At 44.3% G+C, this 23,555-nt stretch overlaps 1 protein-coding gene and 1 long non-coding RNA gene across 5 annotated transcripts; one reads left to right on the forward strand and one right to left on the reverse strand.

Annotated features, from left to right (window-relative positions):
* Nucleotides 1-31: 31 nt before the first annotated feature.
* On the forward strand, nt 32-11,066 carry LOC141731435 (uncharacterized). Its single transcript, XR_012583547.1, has 3 exons — nt 32-83; nt 1,310-1,434; nt 10,096-11,066. It is a non-coding gene; the product is annotated as an uncharacterized LOC141731435 (long non-coding RNA).
* On the reverse strand, nt 3,376-20,073 carry CRK (CRK proto-oncogene, adaptor protein). 4 transcript variants are annotated; one of them, XR_003381791.2, is made up of 4 exons: nt 19,725-20,073; nt 12,406-12,771; nt 9,312-9,476; nt 6,494-6,629 (listed from the first exon to the last, which is right to left on the reverse strand). XR_003381791.2 is itself a non-coding variant. In XM_005493634.4 (3 exons), exons 1-3 carry the CDS (start codon nt 19,966-19,968, stop codon nt 6,492-6,494), a joined length of 918 nt encoding a protein of 305 aa, XP_005493691.1. In that variant the 5' UTR covers nt 19,969-20,071; the 3' UTR covers nt 3,376-6,491. The 4 variants fall into 4 exon arrangements, 3 of the variants coding, with proteins under 3 accessions (XP_005493691.1, XP_014127241.1, XP_074413419.1); XM_005493634.4 differs by lacking the exon at nt 9,312-9,476 and having other exon boundaries at nt 3,376-6,629; nt 12,236-12,771; nt 19,725-20,071; XM_014271766.3 differs by lacking the exon at nt 9,312-9,476 and having other exon boundaries at nt 6,486-6,629; nt 19,725-20,072.
* Nucleotides 20,074-23,555: the final 3,482 nt, after the last annotated feature.

Here is a 23,555-nt window from a genome sequence, read left to right on the forward strand (position 1 = left end):
GCCCCACCGCCTCCCATGGCAACGGCGGCTCCCTAGCAACGAGCGGGGGGCGGGGTGAGGCAGCATGAGGGCTGTGAGGAGGGGTGAGAATAAAGGGAATGGGGCGGTGTGAGGGCTGAGGCGGTGTGAGGAGGGGTGAGAATAAAGGAAACGGGGCGGTGTGAGGGATCAAGCGGGATGAAACGGGATGGGGAGTTAGGCGGAATGAGGGGTAAGGCGAGATGAGGGATAAAGCAGGATGAGACGGGTGAGGGGTGAGGCAGGGTGGATGAAGCGGTCTGAGGGCTGAGGCGGGATGGATGAAGCGGTGTGAGGGGTGAGGCGAGATGAGAGATAAAGCGGGATGAGGCGGGACAAGGGATGAAGCGGCGTGAGGGTGAGGCAGGAAAGATGAAGCGGCGTGAGGGTGAGGCAGGATGAGGGATAAAGCGGAATGAGGCGGTGTTTTCGGTGTGAGGGGTGAGGCGGGATGGATGAAGGTGTGAGGGTGAGGCGGGATGGATGAAGCGGTGTGAGGGTGAGGCGGGATGGGTGAAGCGGTGTGAGGGTGAGGCGGGATGAGGAATAACGCGGGATGAAGGATGAGGCAACCCAGCAATGGCGGGGATGGTTCCCCCATCCCCTACCCCGCTTTGGCGGGGCCGTGACCGGTTCATGGCTGTGGGTAAGCGGGGGGCAGCGGGCCCTGCCGCCGGTCGCATTTCCCTCAGTGCAGCTCCATCTCTCCATGTTTGTGCTGCCCTCAGACGCTGACAGCGCTGTTTGTGTTACCCTCTCTCGGTATTTGGGTACAAATCACCCCATGTGCCCCTCATGGAAGGGTGGATCTGTGACCGAGAGGCAGACGATCACATGCAGATTTCTGCAGCCTCTCCAGGGTGTTTGCGCTATGTATCACCTCCTGCATAGCACCTGCATAGCACGTGGTAATTTCACAGTTTCAAGAGGCTAGAAAATCTAGAAAGTAAAATTGAATGCTTCACGAGTTCCTCACACAGTACTTCTGAAAACCAAAAGGAGCATTCACTTCAATAACTGAGATAATGTTTCGATTTCTGAAATCATAATGGTTTCAGAAAACTAAAAGGGATGATGCATGGCTGGCATGAACCTGATCTTCAAAGATCCCCATCCCTGGCGTGTTCAAGGCCAGGTTGGATGAGGTTTGGAGCAACCTGGTCTCATGGAAGGTGTCCCTGTCCATGGCAGAGGAATTGGAATGAGTTTTAAGGTCCCCACCAACCCAAACCATGCCACAATTCTGTGATTTGCTCAGGGTAGCTGTGAATGAATTCTTGTCTCTTCCCAGTGTATCCCTGGAAATGCAGACTACAGATGCTCTCCCATCACCTCACTGACAGGAAAACTGCCCAGAGACCAAGTTTCGACAGCAGAGACAGAGCTGGCCCTGGCACCTCCTGGACACAAAGTCAGGTATCCCCATTTATTGTACTGTGCCCACTGAAATGGGCTCCTGATGGGTGACTGAGGGCACACACCTTCAACACCATTCAAAGCACATTTTTTCAGTAGTTTATTAGAGGCCTGACTTTTTTTTTTTTTTCAGTTGATGAACATGAGTTTTAGGGCCTGCAAGATCAACATAACCTTATGCTTTACTTATAAATAAATCTAAAACCTTGACAGAACTATTTTTATATCACTTACTCAGAAAATCAATGCTCTGTTTTCAAGGGATATTTAGACCCTCTTTTTCACAGATCAGGATCATCTAATCAGGATTTCTTAAAAACAAAGACATCAGTCCAGAAAATAATTTTTTTTTTTGGATTTATTTGAAGTAAGATTAGAAAATGCTGATTTTGCTGAAATTGGGAATCATTGTAAACCTTTACTTCTGAATTGATGGTAAATGCATGATACAAAGTTAGGCACTCAAAAGGTCCCAGAAGTGCACAGTCACTATCTCTGTGTAAATTTTTAAGACTTGCAAATAACTTTTGCACTCTCTTAACCATAAAAGTCTATTTTTCAGCAGAGACTTGGGGAGCTGTGCACAATAAATTAAATTTGGATCAATTTAGGAATTTTTCTGTGGTCCTTGTGTTCAGCAGGCACTCAGGTTGCAGGGAGTTCAATAATATCAATAAATCAGGACGCTTCAAGCAGATTTAATTGCCAGAAGTGAGGTGCATTCTTGGTACCCTTGCTAAATAATAGCATATTGTCTAAATACTTGAAATTCTTTTGAATGCACTCGTTACAGATGGCATTCAGATATTTGGAAATTGGTCAGGGATTTGGCAAAGCATGAGGAATAAACAGCCTAATCCAAGGAAATACAGCACAATTTGCTGATGCAATCCTTGCTTGCCCTTTGCCCCCTGAACTTTCACATTAATTCATTCAACCACTGCTGCAGCCAAACCCCACAGCTGAAAGGAGAGGGAATGGAAAAGGAAAAGCATTTTCTGCGTGAGCCCTGTGCTCCATCAGCTCAGGGAGCTCTGCAAACACCAGGGCAAGGTGGAGCAGGCAGGGCCCTGGGGAAGGGCAGGCACAGCCTCTTCCTTTGGCTGCAGGGAGCTCTGGAATTCTCTCAGCTAATCCCATTAAAAGGCACCTTTGCAGTGGGTGAGCACTGGAGCAAAGCTGGGGGCTTCTACCTATGAAAAATTAAGGGTTTTTTCCATCTGGAGCTGACAGAATAATCTTTGCTGTGTGGAGACACACCAAGATTCTTATCCCTGGGGCCTAAGGGCCACTGTCCCCTTGCAGTTTTTAAGGAATAGTGTGGCAAAAGTAGCTTTAATGCAGATTGATGTTACAAGCATTGCTCCCCATGGGATTCTGATCCTGATTTTCTGTCCTTCAGCCCTTGACAGCACCTGCACACCCTGGCCTTTCACTGAATTAGTGCTCTCACACCACCACACATGAGACCAGCTCTTCTGAACCATTTGTAGACTCCTGCAGGAGATTCTTGCTGGTATTCATTTGTGTAACTTTGTGTTCACTGATATTTCTAAGAATATATAAACAGCTTTTTACCTTCCCAACCTTCCCATCCAAACAATCCCCAGACTATTCCCTGGCATACTTGTGCAGGTAAAATTGAGAGCAAGAGCTACAAAATCTCATCTTAACATTCCTCACAAGTAATTTTTGAAATGAGAATACACATTTCCCCCAACCCCTTGACTCATTTAATTTAATTACAGAAAGTCACCTTCTTTCAAAAAAAGCCATATTTTATTGTTTGACAAGTTAATTTAGTTACCTTGGTTTGTCTTATTTCTGTAGTGCTGTGTTTAATTATTTTCATACTAACATGGCCAATTAAAAATGGCCATACCCCCTCTATTTTTAATTATTACATGCAAATACTCCAAGAACTGATTGAGAATGACTGAGTCAAAGTTTTGGCTATACTTTTATTTACTTCACGTACTATGAACATATACATTACATGCTACAAAAAAATAAAAAAGGACTTTAACTGTCAAGAAAGTGGATAGTGTTATAATACAATGGCACATGTTCATATTTTTCTTCAAACAGGTTTGGTTAGAATCCTTCCCCAAAACCATTAACAAAAAGGAAGTGTTCTGCTCTTAAAGATGATTAGAAATCTTTGCATTATTAACAAATACAATTCAAACAGATTAACAAGATTTAACCAGGTCATATATTAGTAAAAAGGCAGGGGCTTACCAAAATGAAATATATATTAAAAAACCATAGCAGCCAGTTGTACTTTTTAGTGTGATATAACGTGTAAATGCACCAGAAGAACAGTGTAATTGAGCATTCTGCTTTCATGGTGTATTTCTAGAAATGATTATTCTAGTTCTAACACCTGCCTATGCACAAGAGACCAAAACCACAGCCAAGGAGGAGACAAAAGATTGTGACCAACATTCTGAGCAATGATTTTTCTGCACGCATTGGGAGAAGGGAGGGAACAAACAGCAGAGGATAAACAAAGGCCACAAAAGGATTTCCTCTACATGTTCATGGACATGGGTTCTACCTATTTGCCCTGAAGAGCCTGACAAGTTGAAATGTCTATTTTGTCCAAATTCATACTCCTTTCTATCACCTATGAAACAAAATCACATTTCAGCTTAGAACTGAAGATTGGAAAACAGTTGCATTAATGTATCAATCAGCTAAAAAAACTGCTTGACAAGAACTTGGGATTCTAGTGTAACAGCAGCTATTAAGACTCCTCTAGTTTCCTTATTTTGCTCTTTCAAAGTGTACAAATATTCACAATTTATACAGCCTTAACAAAACCACATCTACAAAGTTTGCATGGAACTTGCTAGTTAATTCAATTAATGACTTTCGTATTAAAAAGGCAAGGTTTGCATAATAAAACTTCCAGAAAAATGATCTTTTGGTATCTGAATTCCTGATTGGAAAGTTACAAATATATGGGCTTTCATTAAGTGCAGTTGGCAAAAATCCTTCAGAACAGTGTCACTCTAATGACACAGTGTTTACTATGTTCCTTTTGCAATACCTGAAGAAAAACATAAGAATATATGGGCTACTGAAAAACTCAGTATTAAGTCTGTTATTTATAGTGCAGCTGAACAGTTATAGTGAATATCAGGATCAGAGGAAAACAAATCAGCCTTAAAGAACTTGATGAGTTACAGAACCCACAGTTAGTTTCACAATTTTTTTGCCCTCAAAGTAAATTTTGTACTAAGCTAGAAGAGCTCTCACAATCACTGGCACGTCACCCTAACCAGAATAACAATCCAAGGTAGAACAGAGCTGCAATTCCTCATTTCCATTCTTACCCCACTGTCCCTGCTGTCAGTTTTTGACATTAATCCTCAGTAGTGCTCATGAGACTGGTGATGGACAAGTGTGATCAACGTTAGTCCACAGAATTAATGAGTGCCCATAACCTGAACATTACTCAGACTTGCTGATGGATTAATTTTGAAGTAAAACAACTAGTACTTAAATAGAACAGAAATATTATAATTTCCAGCATGTTACAGAGTTCTGAGGTAAAGTGTTACCAGTATGGTTGTAGGGTTGGTGCCTTGCAGCAAAGGCCTTTGCAACCCATGAGCCTTGGGGTCACATGGTGTGAAGCAACCAAACCCAACAGTTTCAGTTTGATGCTATTTAGAAAAACCCTTCTGCATGGATTATACTGTAGTCAAAGTTACAAAATTTAGTTTGGTCACCAGAGTGCTGTGCTTGGAAAACAACCCAGGGTACAGGCAAGGGAGAGTTATTTCAGTGTTTAATTTCAGTTTACAAAACTTACTAAATCCATTCTGATTTATATTAGAGAAAACCAGATAATTAGAAGAACAGACTAAAAAACAACCATCAAGCAGTGCATAAACTGCCTACTCAATGCACTGATTTTCATCATGAGCTAGGAAGCCATATTTACTCTATTATGCCTTTTGAGAATCAATCCAGAAGCACACAATTATTTTCCATTAGTTTATTAAAAATAAAATCCTCATGAGTTCACTATCAAATATTTTACAGATGGGAATTAAACCAGAAGAGTCCCCAGACTCTTTAAAATAAAACTAATATTTGGTTTGTCAGTTCACCATGCTTGACACTGATTTGTACTGTAACAGTATTGTACAAAATTGAAGAATTCTAGAAAAATTAAACTAGCCCTACACAATTTAATTTTATTGGAAAGCAGTGTCAATATTTTAGTATATTTAGTGAATCAAACACTGCTTTAAAGCTACGTATTAAAGTGCTATGCACGTATTTTTCAGCACTGATATGGAGGTTTACACTTCCATAAGCCTTGTATTTGTGGATAAAAGGAGATACTGTGTGTTAATAAAAATCTTAAATTAAAATCAGCTGCTATGTTTGAAGCATCAACAGTACTGAAGAAATCAATCTAGTGTCCACAAGGTTCTAGAATTCTGAGGTTGATTGGATCTGTCATTTACCATGAAAATGGTAAGGATCTGTAAATCACAAGGCTGTGCCCAACGGGCCCTTGCCTCAGTCTGTGCTGTGCACAGCTAACTGACCATGCAGAGCACTGCAGAGAACCCAGGATGCAAAAAACACAGAGAGAGCTCCAGGATAAATTTGTGAAATTTCTATCAAGGTATTGAGTTGTCTACGGTTGATCTTCATTGCCTGAGGAAGAAGCAACATAAGCAATGGGCCCGGAGAGAGCTATAAATGTTCTCTGAACATCTACAGCACTGCCTTCTCCAGCTGCTGCTGCTGGAAGGTCCAGGCTGCCGTGCACGTGGACATAAGCAGGCATTACAACCTAGAATCATGGCTAGTTCTGCCACTGGACACAGAGTTATCTACTGTCGTACCCTGAATTACATGACCCTTGCTTAAGGAATGGTGGTGTTGAGTCCCAGGGGTTTGCAGGTTATCAGAATGCTTATCCAAGCAATACCAACTTGCAGCGTCGGTCCGAGCTTAGTCTTGATGGCATCTGCAATAAAAACAGGTTGAGATTGTTCCCATCTGTAAGAGCAACTGTTGAGCCACACTCAGCTGAAGTCCTCGTCAGGATTCTGTTGATCCAGCAGACGGACGTGTGTGAATGGAAAGTGACCACGTCTGCCGTTACATTCTCCTTCCCACTGACCACTCATGTTAATCTTTGTGACCTTTACCAGCTCACCGACCTGTGGGGTAAGAAATAAACACGTTACAAACCAGAAACACGGGCAGGGTCAGCTGCCACCCCTCCCCGGTGTGCTTCACCCACGTGCACCAGATACACACCCAAAAAAAGCAGCTTTAGTCCTGGCAGTGTCTGTGACACCAGCCTGCCCCCAATGCCATTCACTCCAACAAAGTGTATAAAGAAATGTGCCTAGATCAGGTGAGAACTACCTGAACTGAAGAGTCAGCAATCCAAAACCAACCTTTCCAAGTGTTCCTGGGACCTGCCACCAGGTGCTGTCCTGAGAAATGTGCCTTGCTGGGCTGACAGAGGCCTGCACACTGCTGGGACTCCATCCAGAGGCACCTCTATTCCTACTTGCACCTGGACCAAGTGGACACTAACCTACAGGCTCAACTGCTCTTTAATTTTGGAATCCCACTTTTCAAGCTGGAAAGTGGAGGATCTCTCACTCTTCACAGATTATAACAAGTGTGTAAGAAGTGCCATAAGGCTGCTCTGTTCCTGCTCTGGACATCCACAGTCAGCCACTACCAAAGGCAAAGCCAGATGGCATTCCAAGCTTTCCCAGCATGGATTTCTCAGAGAAATAAATCCCACTGAATCACAGAATTGTTTAAGTTGGAAAAGATCTTCAGGGTCATCGAGTCCAAGCATTAACTCAGCACTGCCAAGTCCAGCACTCATGGGAATAGTAAAGACAACAGATGCCTCTCCCAGTTGCCCAGGAACACATCCCCTATTCCAATCTCCACCCTAATACTGCCAGCACCAATTCCAAAGGCAGCCTCTGTCACCCCCCTGTGACACAGGGACACATGCACACAGGCCCTTCCCCAGGCTGTGCAGGTAGCTCACACCAGGACACAAGTCTGGCTCTGATCAGTCCCCAGCTCTGTTCATATTTAAGGGCACTTCAGTAAGTGGCACTCACACAACCCAAGGAAGCACAATTTACATTGTAGACACTCAGTGCAGAGTTAATGAATGCACCACTGAAAAGCTGCCCACCCATTCTACCCCTCTGCAGAATTTTATCAATAATCTGATTTACGAGTAACGTACAACGGTTTTTAGAATTCTTCCCACATCACAGATGGAGGATGCTTTTAGGATAGATAGACTCTATTTTCTTTCACTAATACTGTAAATAAACTCTGAGGGTGTGGCCAAAGGCCTCGCTGCATTTCATCCAGAAATTCACTGAATGTATAATTCACACAGATGCTCATCACTGTGTTCCAAATCCATCTCAAACACAACCTCATTATTTGCACTTTCCAGGCAGCCAGCAAAGAACAAGGAAAACAATTTCAGATGTTACCAATCTCCATTAACTTTACAGGTTTTAATCACTTGAAATCTTTTGCCAGAACAGCTTTTAACAGTTCATAAATTCAACCCCTTTCATGGACATTTAATTAAGCTTCCCATACCTCTCATGATTACTTATCTGGTAATGAGAGGCCCTTTGGGACTCTTGCTGTAGCTTTATTTTTGCCTTTTGTAGTCATTAGTATAGACATTTTAATGAATCATATTTTGAAGAAAATCCTCTTATGTATTAGCTACAGGCAAAAAGAAGCCTTCCCCCAGTTCTGAATGCAAGCTTCAGCTCTTTAGGAATTTAATTATGCAGTTTGTATAATTTTGCTACTGCTAATAACCACTGGGGGGTTGTACCAACAAAAATACTCTGCTGACCAAAACAATACATCAGCTATCATTTAACAAGGCTAAGATTCAATGTGACAATACCAGAAGTGGAAAATCTGATTTCCTAATCACAGCCATGACCAGAACAATGTCCCAGATAACTTCAAACTGCTTCAGACCTGGATAAAATCTACAGATCAGTGTTTAACCCCCAGCCCACTGGGAAGGGGAAAGCACCACTTGCACTGGTTTGCAGACTGTGGGCCTGTGCTCTATCACACCTTAATTAGTGTTCATTAGGGTTTATCTAGGATGCCTTACAATAAACTCACCTGCAAAAGGTGGGTTCAACAGAGCAGTGACACAGTTACACTGTGGGTGCTTGTGCAGCTCCCCAGCTCCCCCAGCTGGCTTTGGTTCCAGGGGTGTTCCAGGGTCACTGCAGCCAAGGGACACTCAATTATGAATTCCCCTTACCATACAGAGCTACACTTGAAAGCTGCTTTTCAGTGACTGTTAAATGAGGAGAGACCTCTGAGATCAAATATTTCTTTTTGCCAGTAATTTCATTTAGCAGACACACTGATACGGTTTTTATTCCCATTTCATTTATATATATCAATACCTTCTATATATTTATATATATCAATACCTTCTCATTCATTCTTATAGATATCTATATATCTTTGCATCTGCCAAAGCAGGACTAACTTGAAGCAAGCATGGGCCATTTCACAAATGCTGCCTCAATAAAATGGCTCCATTAGATCCTGACTAACTGAAAGATCTTTCTAGATCTGCTTCAAGCCTCTGCCTAGCAAGCTGTATTTCAACCACTCTCCTGAAGACAACACAGAGAACCCTTCCAAAAATTACTTATTATTAAGTGCTGAAGTTTTAAAACCTTTAGGCTAGGAGTGGATGCTGTCTCTGAATTCTCCTCACTTTCAGCATTGATTTATGGCCACATCAGCCCATAGTGCATCATCCCACCAAGCACAGCACCTCAGGAACAACACTGTACCCTGCTAGAAAGCCAGCTTTGTCTCAGTCTTCATCAGAAGCTTTAAAACTAAATATACCCCATATGCTTCAAAGCAAAACTGAAGTTCAAGTGAAGACTTCTGTATGCTGTGGTTTTATTCCAAGTACTCCTCTTTGGTGAGGTCAGGGTGGCAGAGTTCTGCTACTGTTACAAAGAAAAAAAATAAATCGATCGATCTCAGAGTCATTCACCACACAGATCTTTCCTTTCCCTCCTCTATTTTCTCTTAAAATAGACTGAAAACTCCTTGCATAGGTCCAGTTACATGCAAAATAAATGTTAACTTCTCCTGCTGAATCTTTTCTCCATAATAGAGCACAGACTTTATTAGAACATCATTTGCTCTGATCCTCCTTCCCTGAACTCTTCAAAAGCATGTCAGGCTTAAAATAACAGAACAGCACAGATATTCTGTTTGCAGTTTGGGCAAAAACTGTTTGATGTTAAGAATCTATTTTTCTAAGAGAAGCAGTGGGATCCACCCCCTGCCATGAATATTGCCAGATTTAAGGATAAGAGTTTTCATTTGGAAAGAATCCCACTTGCTGTATTTATAAAGAGGTCTGGGCAAAAATGGCCTGATCAGATTTACATAATGCTCTCTACTAAGTTATCTAAGAAAGAGATCTCTAAATAAACAGAGAAGGAACACCATGAAGTGAAAGGGAATGTGGAGAAAGGAGACAACAAGAGACAGCACTTTGATAGACAGGATGAAGAAAAACTCGGGAGAAAATGAAATATTGCTTTTTTTCCTGTACAGACATTGAAAGCAACTCAGTAACATTGTGATTGGAAGTGATAAAAGCTGCAAAGCTTTGAAGGCCACTAGAAGCAGTGATAAATGGCTCACTTTTTAAAACTACATGTTTGCAATATTACATACAGAATGAAGAACCACTACTGCTATTGCATTTCTTAAATGGAGAGCAAGACAGGAATGTAACAGCCTAACCAAGAGGGCCAAGGTGTCAACTGATAAATATTGAAGTCGTTTTAAGAGGCCCAAAAAGCCATTTCTGGACACCAGAAATCTCCTGCAGTCACACAGCCAAGCTGAGCTGACACTGCTCAGCTGCCTCTCCCAAATCCTTCAGCTACTCAGCCTTTCCCATCAGTAAAAGAATCAAGGTGTAAGGTAGCTCAGAAAAGAGAGGTGTTACCCACAAAGCTGCTCTTCCTACAGCACTGCACTCTTGCCAGATCATGTGAGTTTGGTGAAGAGGATTGAACTAACCCAAGATCAGCCCTGGCACCCACAAGCTGCTCTCCAGCATGGAAAGCATTTCCTTTCACTCTAAGTTGCTTATGGCCTGGATTAGCAGCATTTCCTCACCCTCCCTGTTTCACTCCATGCTCCCAAATCCTGCACTGGGCAGCAGTGTGGGGTTCTTTGGTGGAATAAAGTGTGAAGTTAAGGCTTAAGAGAATGCAAAATTCAGAAAGAAAACCAAAAGGGTTTGCTAAATATGCCACAACAGTATCCAGAGGCTCAAAACCAATCTAACATCTGGTGATTGCAGCAGCCTGCATTCAGGGGGTAACTGGCTGGAAAGGGTGAGAAAAAGGAGAGAGACAGAATTTCAACCTTTATGAGAGTTTCAAGGGTAAAAATCCTCACATTGCCCCAAAATCTGGTGAGTTTACATGAATTTCTATACCTGCTTCTCAACCTAAAAATATTCAGCCCTGTAACAGAATGTGCAGCAACTCAGAGTGTATCTCCTCCCTACATGGGAGAGATTTCCCACCTGCCAGGCTGCACATCAGTGACCCACCTGCAGCCTGTGCTGCACCTCCCACACCTACAGCTGCCAGGTCCCCGAGTCCTGCAGTGCCTCCTGTGCTATGCACAACTGCACAAAGAATTTGAGAGTGCAGAGGAGATGCTCTGACTCAGCACAGAAACTGTTTTTTCCCAAGTACTTAAAATGTTATATAAACAGGAAGTCAATTAGGTATCAGGAAATTCCAGAGCCTCTGGCTCAAAGAAAGCCTAGATTAAAGGATACAATTTACATATCCTAAGGCAAAGGTCTGCCACAGGGAATACCTTAGTCTCAATTTCCTCAAATGGAACTCGGGGGAGAACTATCTGATGTGGAGAGATAGAGCACTCCAGTCACCTTTTTAAGAGGAAAAGAGACAAATCAAAAAGGGTCTGTGCAATTACTTGATCCTGTCAGGAAGTGAATCAACCTGGGGAAAACAGTGCTTTACTACAAACCCTGCTCCATCAATCACTGCTTTGTACCAGTCTAACAAACTGTGGTGTGAACAAGTGCTATTGCATTGCTTATCAATCACTGCTTTGTACCAGACTAAAACTGTGGTGTGAACTGTGAAATGCTCCTGCCTCAAACCTAAACCCACAGTAATCTGTTTGAGGTGATGTTACAATTAAATTCTGTGTGTGATCATCATCTCAGTCCAGGTAATTTCAAAGTGTATCAATGTTTCCACTGATTGCTTTAAAACTGCTGACACACTGGGGAGAAAAAAATACCCAACACAACACAAACCAACAAACAACCCAGCACACCTTGTACAGATTGTGGTGAGGCACACAACAGCAAACACAGGTTCAGACATACAATTTATGAGCTGCTCCCTCTCCCTCCCCCCAAAATAAACATTTCAGAACTGAAAACATGGATGGGGAAACACTTATGTTAGTGATGGTTGACAACAGACACAATACTGGTTCATTAACCTAGTAATAATCAACAATAATCTAATTTAAAAGTGACTCAAGTCACTCATTTTATCCATAACTTATTAATGATGACATAAAACCAGTATTACAAAGCTTTTCCCTTTCTCATTCCTCCAAAACTAGCACGTGAGCGAAAGGGAAATCCCTTGAACAGATCTCTTCCTTCTACATTTTGCCCATTATGTACCTCCAAAGCCAAGGCTGTCTTGTCGTAGGCATTAGGGACTCGCTTCTGGATAACCCGGGCAAAAATGGGGCCATTCTGGAGGTTAGGGAGCGGAGTGTTGATGCTGGGCTGGGCATAGGGCCCTGGCTCCGGCCCACCCAGTGGCTGTGGGTGGGAACTATCCTGGTTACCTCCAATCAGAGTGGGGACTGAAGCACAGGAAGGTCTATACTTCTCGACGTAAGGAACGGGAATCATTCCCCTCTTCCCTTCGCTGTCTTCTGCGTTCCACCACTGCTCTTCAGGCTTATCCCGGATTCTCAGGATGTCTCCTTTCTTAAAGGGGAGATCTTCCTCATCATTGCCATTAAAGTCAAAGAGGGCTCGCACATACTCGGCCTCCTCCTGCCTGAGGATGACCCCGCTATTCTGCCTCGAGCGCGAAACCGGTTCTATCAAGGTTGTAGTGTCCAAATAGTGAATTTTGTAGAATTCCAGTAAAGATGGCAAAGAATCAAACTCTTGGTCACCTATTCGAAACCTGGTGGGATTCGACCCTGAAAAGAGAAGGCAACATGTCAAGGAGAGCATTGAAACTACAAATCAAACATTTGAGAAGACAAAGACATTTAGACAGAAGTATTTCAACACCGAATTTGATCACTTTGACATCATATTCAGCTTTTCTGAGCATTTTCAATCAAAGGCAGCACTGTCATGATCATGAGTACAGGTTTTTTTAAAAAGATTTTGTCAAGGAAGGAAAAGAGAAATTCTTTGGCACTACCAAACTTCCCTAATTATGATAAAAATATCTTTGTTTCTTTCAGTATTATATGGACCCAACAGATGAAAATGTTCAGTACATCAGGGTTTCTAAGGAAAGAGAATGAAAAATTCACGTCCAGTTCAATTCAACAATTCTCCTGTTTTATGCCCTAAATATAGGAAGTAAATTTTGGTACCATTTCAAGGAAATTAATTTTTTTAAACTCTCTTCTGCTGTTCAGATCTATTTCCAAAGAACAACACTGCAACAATGGTTATTTACCTGTTGTAACACCTTGGGTTAAAGGCATGGACACTACAGAAAACTGCTCTGCACAGCAGCAAACAAATAAAGTTATTTTTCATTTTGATAAAAGGTACCAGTAAAGAAAATTATCTCCATTCTATGCAATGCAAAGCAACAACCTATATTTTCATAACAGGAATGACTCAGCCTTTTCATCTCAAGTCTTGTAGCTTCTTTGTCAGATGGAGCCTAAGCCATAAATCCAAATCTCAAATACATTGGAATACAGATGATGCTCACATCCAAGCCATTACAAGCATCACTACAAGTGAAGAATATCCATTTCCAATCTGTGTGCTGTGCTTTTTTTTTTCCATTTTATGTCCTTCAGGCTCAGCTGGGGAAAAACACACACATGATGTTCTATTTCCACCATGCCCCGTGCCACCAGCTATGGGAAGAACTGGGGAAGGCTGGGGGAAGGGAGTGCAGATGAAAAGATTTATATTTTAATGAGTAACTCTTTTAGCAAGACAGAGATGCTTACTTTGCAAGTCTGTTTTCTCTGCAGGGAATATCTAACAGTCCCAAGCCTTAGCTCTGGAGTACAAAGCTAGCAGAATCTTTCAAGCTGTCACTGATCCAAAACTCCCTGCAAAGTAGCACTGTCAGCATGGAAAGCTAATGTTACAACAAGTTCTTTCAGGAGAGCAGAAAGGGGTTCTAAGAGAGAAAAGGGCAGATTCAATGAGACCAACACCCGAGAAATGAGTTCTCAAGTATCCTGAAGGAACAGCAGCATTAGTGGGGCTGCTTAAAGGAAATCCGAAGGAGCAGAACTAAGTCATTGCAAAAAGCATGTTTGCATGCTTTAACAGCCCTGAAAGGCTCTCTAAAGAAACGAATACAAACACAGTGAGCCAAAACCCAAAAGCACTAGCCTTGAAAAACTGCAAAAAAAACCCCTCAAACTGGCATCACCAGAGATAAAGGAAGTTAATGTAATTATCAGTGAGAAAAGTGAGCCCAGCATGGGGAGAGATTTAAGAATCCATCATATTCTCCCACAGTGTAGTGCTGAGAGGATGCAAAACCCCCTCAAGTTTTGTTGCTGAGATGCAACTCAGAGCTCTAGACTTGGCCAGAACCCTGGAATTTCATCCCAGTGGCACTGTCAGCTCTGTGGGCTCACAGGACAGGAACTGTGGCTGGACAGGCAGCGTGCCTGCACCACTGCAGACAGCTCAGTGGCAAACAGGGAATGCTGCACTTCACTTGAGGTACAAGTGGGGAACACAGCAGGTCTCAGACCAACCTGGTGACAGAAACACGTGCAAATATCCAGCACTATTTTACCTTTAGCTTTAAGGATCAAACTTGACACCTGAGCAAAAATAAAAGTCATGGGAACTTTAAAGCAGGGCAGCAAAGCTCTTTGCAACCCACATGGAGAAGACTGAGTCTCAGGGAAGTTCACTGACATGGAACTTATTTCACATGACAGAAACAGAGATCCTGAAACACCAATTTACCTCAGTGAAACCTGCTACAAGCTGACTCAGCCAGGGGGCTGAGCTCTGTCAGCAGTGTGGGATTCACTGAGAAATCTTCACAGGTCACAGGAAATGAGCAGTTCATCAGCAACATTCATCAGCCTGGTCAATCTTCAATCTCCACCAGGATGAACAAGGCATTTTGGAGTGGTTTTTTTTTTTTTTTTCCTTTGGAACAGGTTCACCCTCTTGAATTAATGCACAACAGCCTGAGGGACCTGCCAAGTGTACCTGAACACAAGTTGGACTTTAAAAAGAAAAGTCCTCTGGAACATTATGTACAGAGGAGTGACAGAAATCACTGTACTGAATCCTGGAAAATCAGATCCTGAGAGGTGTTTTGCTCAACAGCCAGAGGACACAGACCCTCCAAATTCTGGGATCAGAAAGATCAAGGCACTCCTTGAAGGGACAGAGAGAAAAGCATCAGAAAGGAGAGATGTGACCCTCCCAAAGACCACACTGCCAGAAAACCACGTGCACTTCTGATGCTTTTCTTTTAAAAAATGTAATGTGGCTACAGAACATCTAGAACAAGAAATCTATAAACTTAATCTAAATTAATCATCAATTAATATCAAGGCAGCAATCTCATAATCATCTGGAGAACTTAAATAGAAAACCCCTAAAATTTAGCTAAAACAGGCATAAAAAGTTCAAAGTCACAGGTGGTAAAATACAGATTGGAAATAAAATACAACTCCACCTTCCCAAGCAAGTGGAAAACTTTCCATTAGTTTAAATCTTTTCTTCAGCTAAAATGAACCAAGTGATGTTCACATGCAGTGGGGAAATCATTGCACTCCCTACAGCCTCCTGACTTTTGTCATTCCCTGGTACGATGAAATTCACAGATTAACAGATTCCAGAGGAATTCTTCAGCCTCTTGTTTGAACTGTGGCACCGCTCATCCCTGCAGGCCAATGGAATAATTCAGGCAAGATCTACCACAAGGAAAAGTTACAGCAATGAAATGAGTGGGGTTTTTTGGGAATAAGAGCAGTTTTCCTTCGTGATCCTGGGATTCCTCTGGAAGGCACAAGCCTGAGCAGCACAGTGAGCACATCTTCTGAGGGCTCCCAGAAGAGCACAGGCATGGAGAGGTGAGTCCTTTGTCACTTCCTGTGAGAACTGGGACACTTGAGTGCAGGAAATTCTCCTTCTGCACCCTGGCACAGCTGGAGAAGCTGCTCAGGGAGTACCTCCAACACCAGCACAGCTCAGCTGAGCAAGGTGAACTTTCTGAATGAGAAGCACAAAGGGCTGAGTATCCTCTTCCTTCCTCCATCTCCACTAACATAACTCCAGCCATCTCAGGATGCCACAAAAGGTGAGGAAAGAGTTAAAATCCAAAGGGTCCCACAACTGAAGAACATTTCACACCTGGCTCATATCAGTGCTCTGTTTATGATGCACATTCCCTCCTGTCACAGCCCTGTGACACTGAGCTGCCTTTGTGTCAGCCTGGGAAAAGTGCTGGTGTGTGGTTTAAATATTGCCCAGATCCTGGGGCTTGGGGCTATAACTATTCTGCTGCTTGGGCAGGTGGTGAAAGCACAGAGCATCTCCTCACCTTCTCAGACATCTCAGGGGTTTGCATTTCTCCCTTCACTCCAATTGTTAAGTGTCAGTAAGGAGTTTTCTCTTTATTCCCAAGCTTTGGAAACTCTTCCTTCACAGAAATGCAGGTGTTTATTTTCACATCTAGTTTATTCTGTAAGGGTGGCTCCCTTGCCCAATTCAGAGTGTTTAGGGCCAGCAAAGCTGTTCTTATCAGCCAGAGCAGCAGTAAGACACCCAGTGATGTCAGCCACTTCCTCCTGGAGCAGATGGGAACTGGGCTCTGAAGGCACCACATTCCAGCCCTTGTGCTTCCCCCACCCCCTCAGGGACACCTCTTTTCCTTGTTCTCAAGTACCTTCCTACTCATGCTGAGCAGAACAAATAAACCCCACAAACACCCTATAAAAACATAAAACTCCATTGAGTGGAAGAGCTCTGAGCACACCAGGAAAACATTCACTGAGGAGTTACACTCATTTCTGATCACTGCACTCAGCATTTACACATCACAGGAGAACAGCAGATGTCTAATACAGCACTTTCTAAAGATACAACTAGTTTGCATTTCAATTTATTTTTATCCCAATATAAAAATGAAAATAAAACCAAAACTCAAGCATCAGAGTTAAACCACTCTGCTCACACATGCCTAAAGCCACCTCACCCAGGGCTGAGTGTGGGTATCATTCTGGGAGGATTCTGTGATTCCAGGAGGTTCAGTCACAATGGAAGTGATTTAGAAAAATTCAATTCAGAATCCTGAAATTTTATCTGTTATATCTGCAGAATTCAGTCAGACATTATAAGGCTTCTATCTTTATAATGCTGCACTCTCAACAGAGAGCACTTCTATCTTTAGGTATTTCAGGCATTTTTTAGTGCATATCACACATTTTTACCCCAAGCCTCCATGCCACATCATAAACACATGATATATTTAATATTTCCTCAGCTGTCCATCACCATGCTAATGCCTGCATGGAGCACTTTGTCTTGTTTAGGATTTCTTTAGCCATAACTGTGATACTTCATCACAAATGATCCATTTCCACTGAAAACAGAATGTTTTTCTTTCCCATAATTCAGTGATTTATCCTATTTTTTAACATCCTTTAGACATTCCGGGAAGACATAAAAAATTCTGTTCAATTCTTTTTTCTTTGTTGAAAAATCACCTACAAGAAGTTAGAAACTGCAGCATCAGTCAAAAGGTCAATTTAACAAAAAGTTTGCAAGTTTACTTTCTACTTCAGAAATTAAAGAAGGGATCATGTTTTTGTGACATTGTGGTTTTTAGGGAAGCCAGAGCTCCTCATCTCATTCATTCTGTGCTGAGAGCAGCCAGGAATTTCACAGATACTGAACCCAACACAAATCAACCCAAGAACCCAACCTGGAATATTCAAATTTCCTAAAGAGACCTGTGCATTTGCCAAACAATAAATTGGTAAAAAAATTGTACCATACTAAAATATAGTAATTTTGTTTTCCCTACTGTTCTAACTTGGCCACAGTAAAAAAGCAGGACAATGTGCAAACATTTAACTCTTTTTACTGCATTAGCTTCCCTACCCAAACACAGAATCATCTTCAGTCTTCTACTGTTTTCACCTCCCTTCCACTGCAGAACAACCTCCCACTTATTTTCTTCTGGAAGAGCACCTTAATTACACTTGGAGTATAATTCAATATACACCTCCCCAGCACCTTCTTTGGTTGGAGTGTGAAGGCAGCAGCATCAGCATGGAGGCAAGATTTAATTAAAATTACTGAAATCAGCGTGGGAGTGTCTGTAGTGCAGGAATGATGCATCACCCCTCCCCAGAACCTCCAGGGGACAAATAAAAAGGAGACCAACCAAAACATAATTATACTTTTCCAGATATATTAAGCCTACTGTGGCACCAGCTTACACAGCTACTCTTTTAAAACAGAAGAGAATTACAAGGTACTTCATGATTTTAACCAAAGCCAGGCCACAGAATGCCACAAATGTCACTGAGCTTAGGATGTAACACAGGAAAAAAGTCAGGATGGCTGTACTGAAGTGATGCCACTGTTTTTCCAAAGATGAGTTGCTCCCCAAAAAACAACTGCCCAGAAGTGACAGACACTCATGACCCAGTGTTTCTCACTGTCTTTAAAATCCAATTAGGTCGGATTGACAACAAAGCATCCTGGTGACTGACTCTGCTCCACACAACAGCAGCCATCCTTGTCAGCAATTACAGCACCAAACAAACCTGTCTGCACACACAGAGCAACAGGAACCCACCCCACTGTGACCCCCACAGCAGCAATAAATTCAATTTCCAGCTGAATTCAGCCACCTTTAACTTCTACCTGTGGAGCTCTGAGACCTGAGTGTACCGTGCAGCTCCAGGAGGTTCCTGCCATAAACAGGATCAGTTTAGACTTTCCCCATTTTTCCAATCTGAAATGCTTCCCCTGTATGACAGTGCAAACCTACTGGCACTAATCTTGTTTTCTCTCAGATTATCTCCTTAGTCAAACACTCTGTGCAGAGACTGAAAAATAAAACAAGTCTTGTTATATCTTTCCACCACTAGTCTCCTATTCCACCCACAGACCTACACCACAGTGTGTCTCTATCTACTTTTTGCCAAACAAGATCACCAAATCTCTTATTACACAGGTTCACTATAATTAAATATTATCTAGTGGCTCCTTGCAGAGATGTCAATCACACATCCACATCATTTTGCAAGGATTAATATCCAAACTCGAGCAGTTCCAGCAGAGGGACACCAATGCCTTTGGACTGCACATTCTGACACATCCAAGGGTTCTGCACTGCTGGGGTTCACTTGGACCAAACAGCAAAAATTCTGCTTCTCCCTCTGGCACAATCAGCAGTGTGTTGTTTTCGTTATTACATGTTCAACTGATGAGAAACAATATCAAACTTCTCCTTTCAACGGGAAAGAAACTGAACTTCACATCTGATTTCAAGACACCATTGCCTTTACATCCTGAAGAGTTCCCACCGCTCAAACTCGAACTCAGCCTCCCTGATAACGCAAAACTGCCTGGTCAGAAGTCAGACTTTAGAGATGACACTTGCACACAACCACCTCCCAGCTGAGATAACACGGGAAATCTATGAATTATCGCTAAGGGGGTCAGGAAAACAAAGAGGTGCGAGGCTGGAGCCGCGGGATGCCCAACTCCAGGACGCTGAATTTCCTGTGGCACAGGACGGCAGGTGCGGACGCGGCTGTGCTCGGGCAGCGGCCGCAGCTCCGAACGCGGCTTAACTCCAGCACAAAGCGCTCCAGCCTGCGAACACCGCCCGGCGGAGCCGCCCCGGCTGCCCTGCCCGGGGCTGCGGGCACCGCCGGCCCTGGGGGTCACTCACCCGGGGCCCCGGGGCCCTCGCCGCCGGACCGCCGGGCTCCCGCCGGCCCCAGGCTGTTGACGATGTAGTGCGAGACGCGGGAGCTCTCGGACACCGACAGCACGAAGTCGCCGGGGATGGTGCTGGAGTCGCGCACCAGGAAGGTGCCGTGGCGCTGGCCCTGCAGCAGCGATACGGCCTCGCCGCGGCTCAGCCGGCCCCAGTACCAGCTCGCCCGGTCCTCGGAGTCGAACTGCCCGGCCATGGGGGCCGCGCTCCTCCCCCGACCGCGGCCGCCGCCGCCCGCGGAGCCGCTCAAAATGGCGGCCCCGGCCTGACCTCACCTACCGGACGTGACCGCACACGGGAGCCCTGACGTCATCTCCCCGCGCGGGTGGGGTCCGTGTGAGGGCGGCCGGGAGCGGGAGGCGGGAACGGCGGGAGCGGCTGGTGAATCCCGGCAATGCCGGCATCGATCGGGCTGGGAAACACCGCCGTGATCAGCGACTCCGGCCCGGTACCGGACACCGCCTTCTGAACCACACCTGCGTCCGGTCGTTTCTTGAACACCTCCGAGTGCGGTGACTCCGCCACATCCCTGGACAGCCTTTCCAATGACCTTCTCTGGGAAGAAGTTCCTCCTGATGTCCAGCCTTACCCTCCCCTGACACAGCTTGAGGCCGTTTCCCCTCGTCCTGTCCCTTGGGAGCAGAGCCCGACCCCCACCTGGCTCCAGCCTCCTTTCCAGCAGTTGTGGAGAGCCAGAAGGTTCCTGCTCCTTTTCTCCAGGCTCAGCTTTCCTGGCTCCCTCAGCCTCTCCTGGTGCTCCCGCTCTGTTCCCTTCTCTGCTCATGCTCCAGCCCCTCGATGTCCTTCCTGAACTGAGGGGACACAGCGCTTGAATGTGGCCTTAAAAATGCCCCGCACAGGGGGGACAGTCCCTTCCCTGGCCCTGCTGCCGCAGCATTCCTTGCCTACAAAGATGGGGAAGGGTCTGGAGAGAAAGCCTTATGAGAATGGACTGGAGACACTTCGTTTGTTTGGAGAAGAGGACACTGAAGTCAGACCTCGTTGTGATCTTCAACATTCTTCTGAGGGACAGCACCAACCTGTGCTCTGTGACCAGGGACAGGACCCGAGGGAAAAGCAGGAGCTGTGCCAGGGGAGGGTTAAGTTGGATTTTAGGGAAAGTTCTTCCCCAGAGGGTGCTGGGCACTGCCCAGGCTCCCCAGGGAATGGGCACAGCCTCAAGGCTGCCAGAGCTCCAGGAATGTTTGGACAACACTTCCGGGATGCTCTGGGATTGTTGGGATGTTTGTGCAGGATCAGGAGTTGGAATAGATGATCCTTGTGGGTCCCTTCCAGCTCAGTACATTGTGTATATTTTCATTCATACATTGAAGGCTACAGCTCACTGTGTTTTCCTTCAGGGCTGTTCCAGCAGCTTCTCTCCTCATCTTCCCTGCCAGCCACATATTCCCACCCATGGCTGTGCCAGCACAGCTGCTTTTCATGGGAAAACACACACTGAATTGGGCCAACGAGCTGTTCTGGGTTAAAAATAGCCCTGTGAAATAAAAAGTTTTGTTTTATTCAGGGCAATTCACTGACTGCAGTACCACAGAGGTCTGCAACAGCAAAGAGCTGAAGTTCCACTGCTGCCACAGAAAAACCAAGTGTGTGTGGGCATGCACAAATTAAGAGTTATATTTGTGAGAACAAATCAATATTTACCACTTTTAGAGTGTTCTCCAAGATCTCTTAAATTCCAGAGTAGTATCTGTCAATGTGTGCAGAATTCTGCTCCAGTTCTGTTCAGTTCTGTGAGCTTTTTTTTCAGAAAGGAATGTGCTTTTTCAACTGTGTGGTCTCCCTGTTGGCAGCACTGGCATAAACAATGTCAGAGCACAGCTGTCCCTGACTGTGAGGGTGCTGTGCCCCTCCTTGCATCCAAAGTCCTGCTTTTTTTAGGGCCCTGGAGCTGTGTCCTGGATGGGACTCTGGCATTGTGTCAGGTCACCAGGGCTGTACTAACCTCCACAATATCCCAGTGAGAAAATATTCTGTTTTACAGGTGTGGAGCCTGTGGATTCATCAAATCCATAAGAAAACACCAGGTGCTTGATTTCAGCCTCACAAATGAACATCCTTCCTCTGCTGATGCTGTACTCTCCAGATGGACTGGAGCTAGGAGGAGCCCTGATCCATTGGGAAGGCAGTCCCAGTTTCCCTGGTGATGTGTGGGGTGTGCTGGCCAGCTGCAGGGATAGCACACACACTTCCATGGGTTTTTCACGGGTTTGAAAAGCTGCAGATCCTTGTTGAGAGCCCAGGACGGCAGGAGAGTTAAATCATATCCTCAGGAACACGTGTCCGTTCTGTTCAGTGTTCACAGACCTCAAACAAACAATCAACTAATATTTAATTAGGGCAAAATTCACCATTTTTCTGACTCCTACCAAACCACTGCAAAAAAGTCTCTTTTTTTGCAGACTGTTCTTTTTTCCCCTCCCTCCCCGGTCCCCATCTCTCGTTCTCAGCCGATCCCAGAACTGCGGGAATTGGTGTTTTCCATCAGGTTTTGGTTTTGCTTTTCGCTCACGTTGGGAATTCTGTTGCATGAGCTCTCTCTGGTGGTCAAAGCCGGGAAACCAATAACGCTCCTGCCCTAAATCGCTCCTGTGAGTGTTTTCATGCTGGAATAATTTAATAGGATCTTGGAATAGTTTGGGTTGGAAGTGACCTCGCAGATCATCCAGGTCTGACCCCCGACTGTGGACAGGGACACCTCCACTAGGGCAGAGCTCCATCCAACCTGGCCTTGATCACTTCCAGGTTATGCACAGCTTCTCTCCTACAGTCACTTTCTCACCTTCTTTATTTGTAAAGGCCTTTCCTTACTTAGCATTTCTGACAATGACTGGTAGCCTTTCCCAAATTTCTTTTTCCTCCCCTATTTAAACACTGCACCCCTCAGTGGTTTATTACCCTCGCCCCATCCCTGCTGCACAAATTCTACAACAAGGCAGAGCCCTTCTGCTTCTTACAAAATGGAAAACAATTAACATGAATTTTAAGAATTTTTCACAGGCAGAGGGATTGCAGGAATGTGAAAGAAAAACAAAGCTCTGGGACATAGTCTCAGAAGAATAAAAACCTAAATCAGCTTGAAATGCTGCAGAATTCACTGTTAATTACAAGATCCTGAAAGGAATTACAAAATATTATGAAAACATTCTATTCACTCACCTAGCAGTAAAAAGCCCCACTGGTACCCAGGTTTAGTTTCTTCCCTCTCCTGATTTTATTGTCCCTACCAGTTGGCCAGAGATTGTTTTTTCCTAAGGAGCTCTAAAATTTTGGCAACGTGTCCAAAGCCACAGTCAATCAGTTGAAAGTTTCTTGCTGAGTGCAATGAGTGAATCTTGAAAAGGTGCCAAGCATGGAGGGCTGTAGGACAGCAATGTTCTGCCTGAGGTGACATCCAAGGGATGTTGAAACAAAATCAGGAAACACCTGGGTCAGCCCAAGGTTCATCTGCGCTCTGCTGACAGCAGGGCAAGGTGACCTGGTGTCACATAACCCTGTCCCAGCTGCTCCTTGAAGGGTTTGGCTTTGTCAAGCTGGTCTAGATCACATGGTGATACTGTGTCCTATTTAGAAAACTAAAACTAAAGGAAGGTTCCATCTCTTGGTTTCTTTTCCCTGTGACCTGAAGAAACAGCGTTTATCCCACAGAAATGTTTCCTCTTGTTTAGGCTCAGCTGCTCGCAGGAGGCGCCTGTGTCCTGTTTATTCCTTTTCTTCACCTCCTGTGGCCTGGAGCCTGGCTTCACACCTGGCTTGGAAGTG

Source organism: Zonotrichia albicollis, chromosome 22 (assembly GCF_047830755.1).
Source record: "Zonotrichia albicollis isolate bZonAlb1 chromosome 22, bZonAlb1.hap1, whole genome shotgun sequence".
In the NCBI taxonomy this organism is placed as follows: domain Eukaryota; kingdom Metazoa; phylum Chordata; class Aves; order Passeriformes; family Passerellidae; genus Zonotrichia; species Zonotrichia albicollis.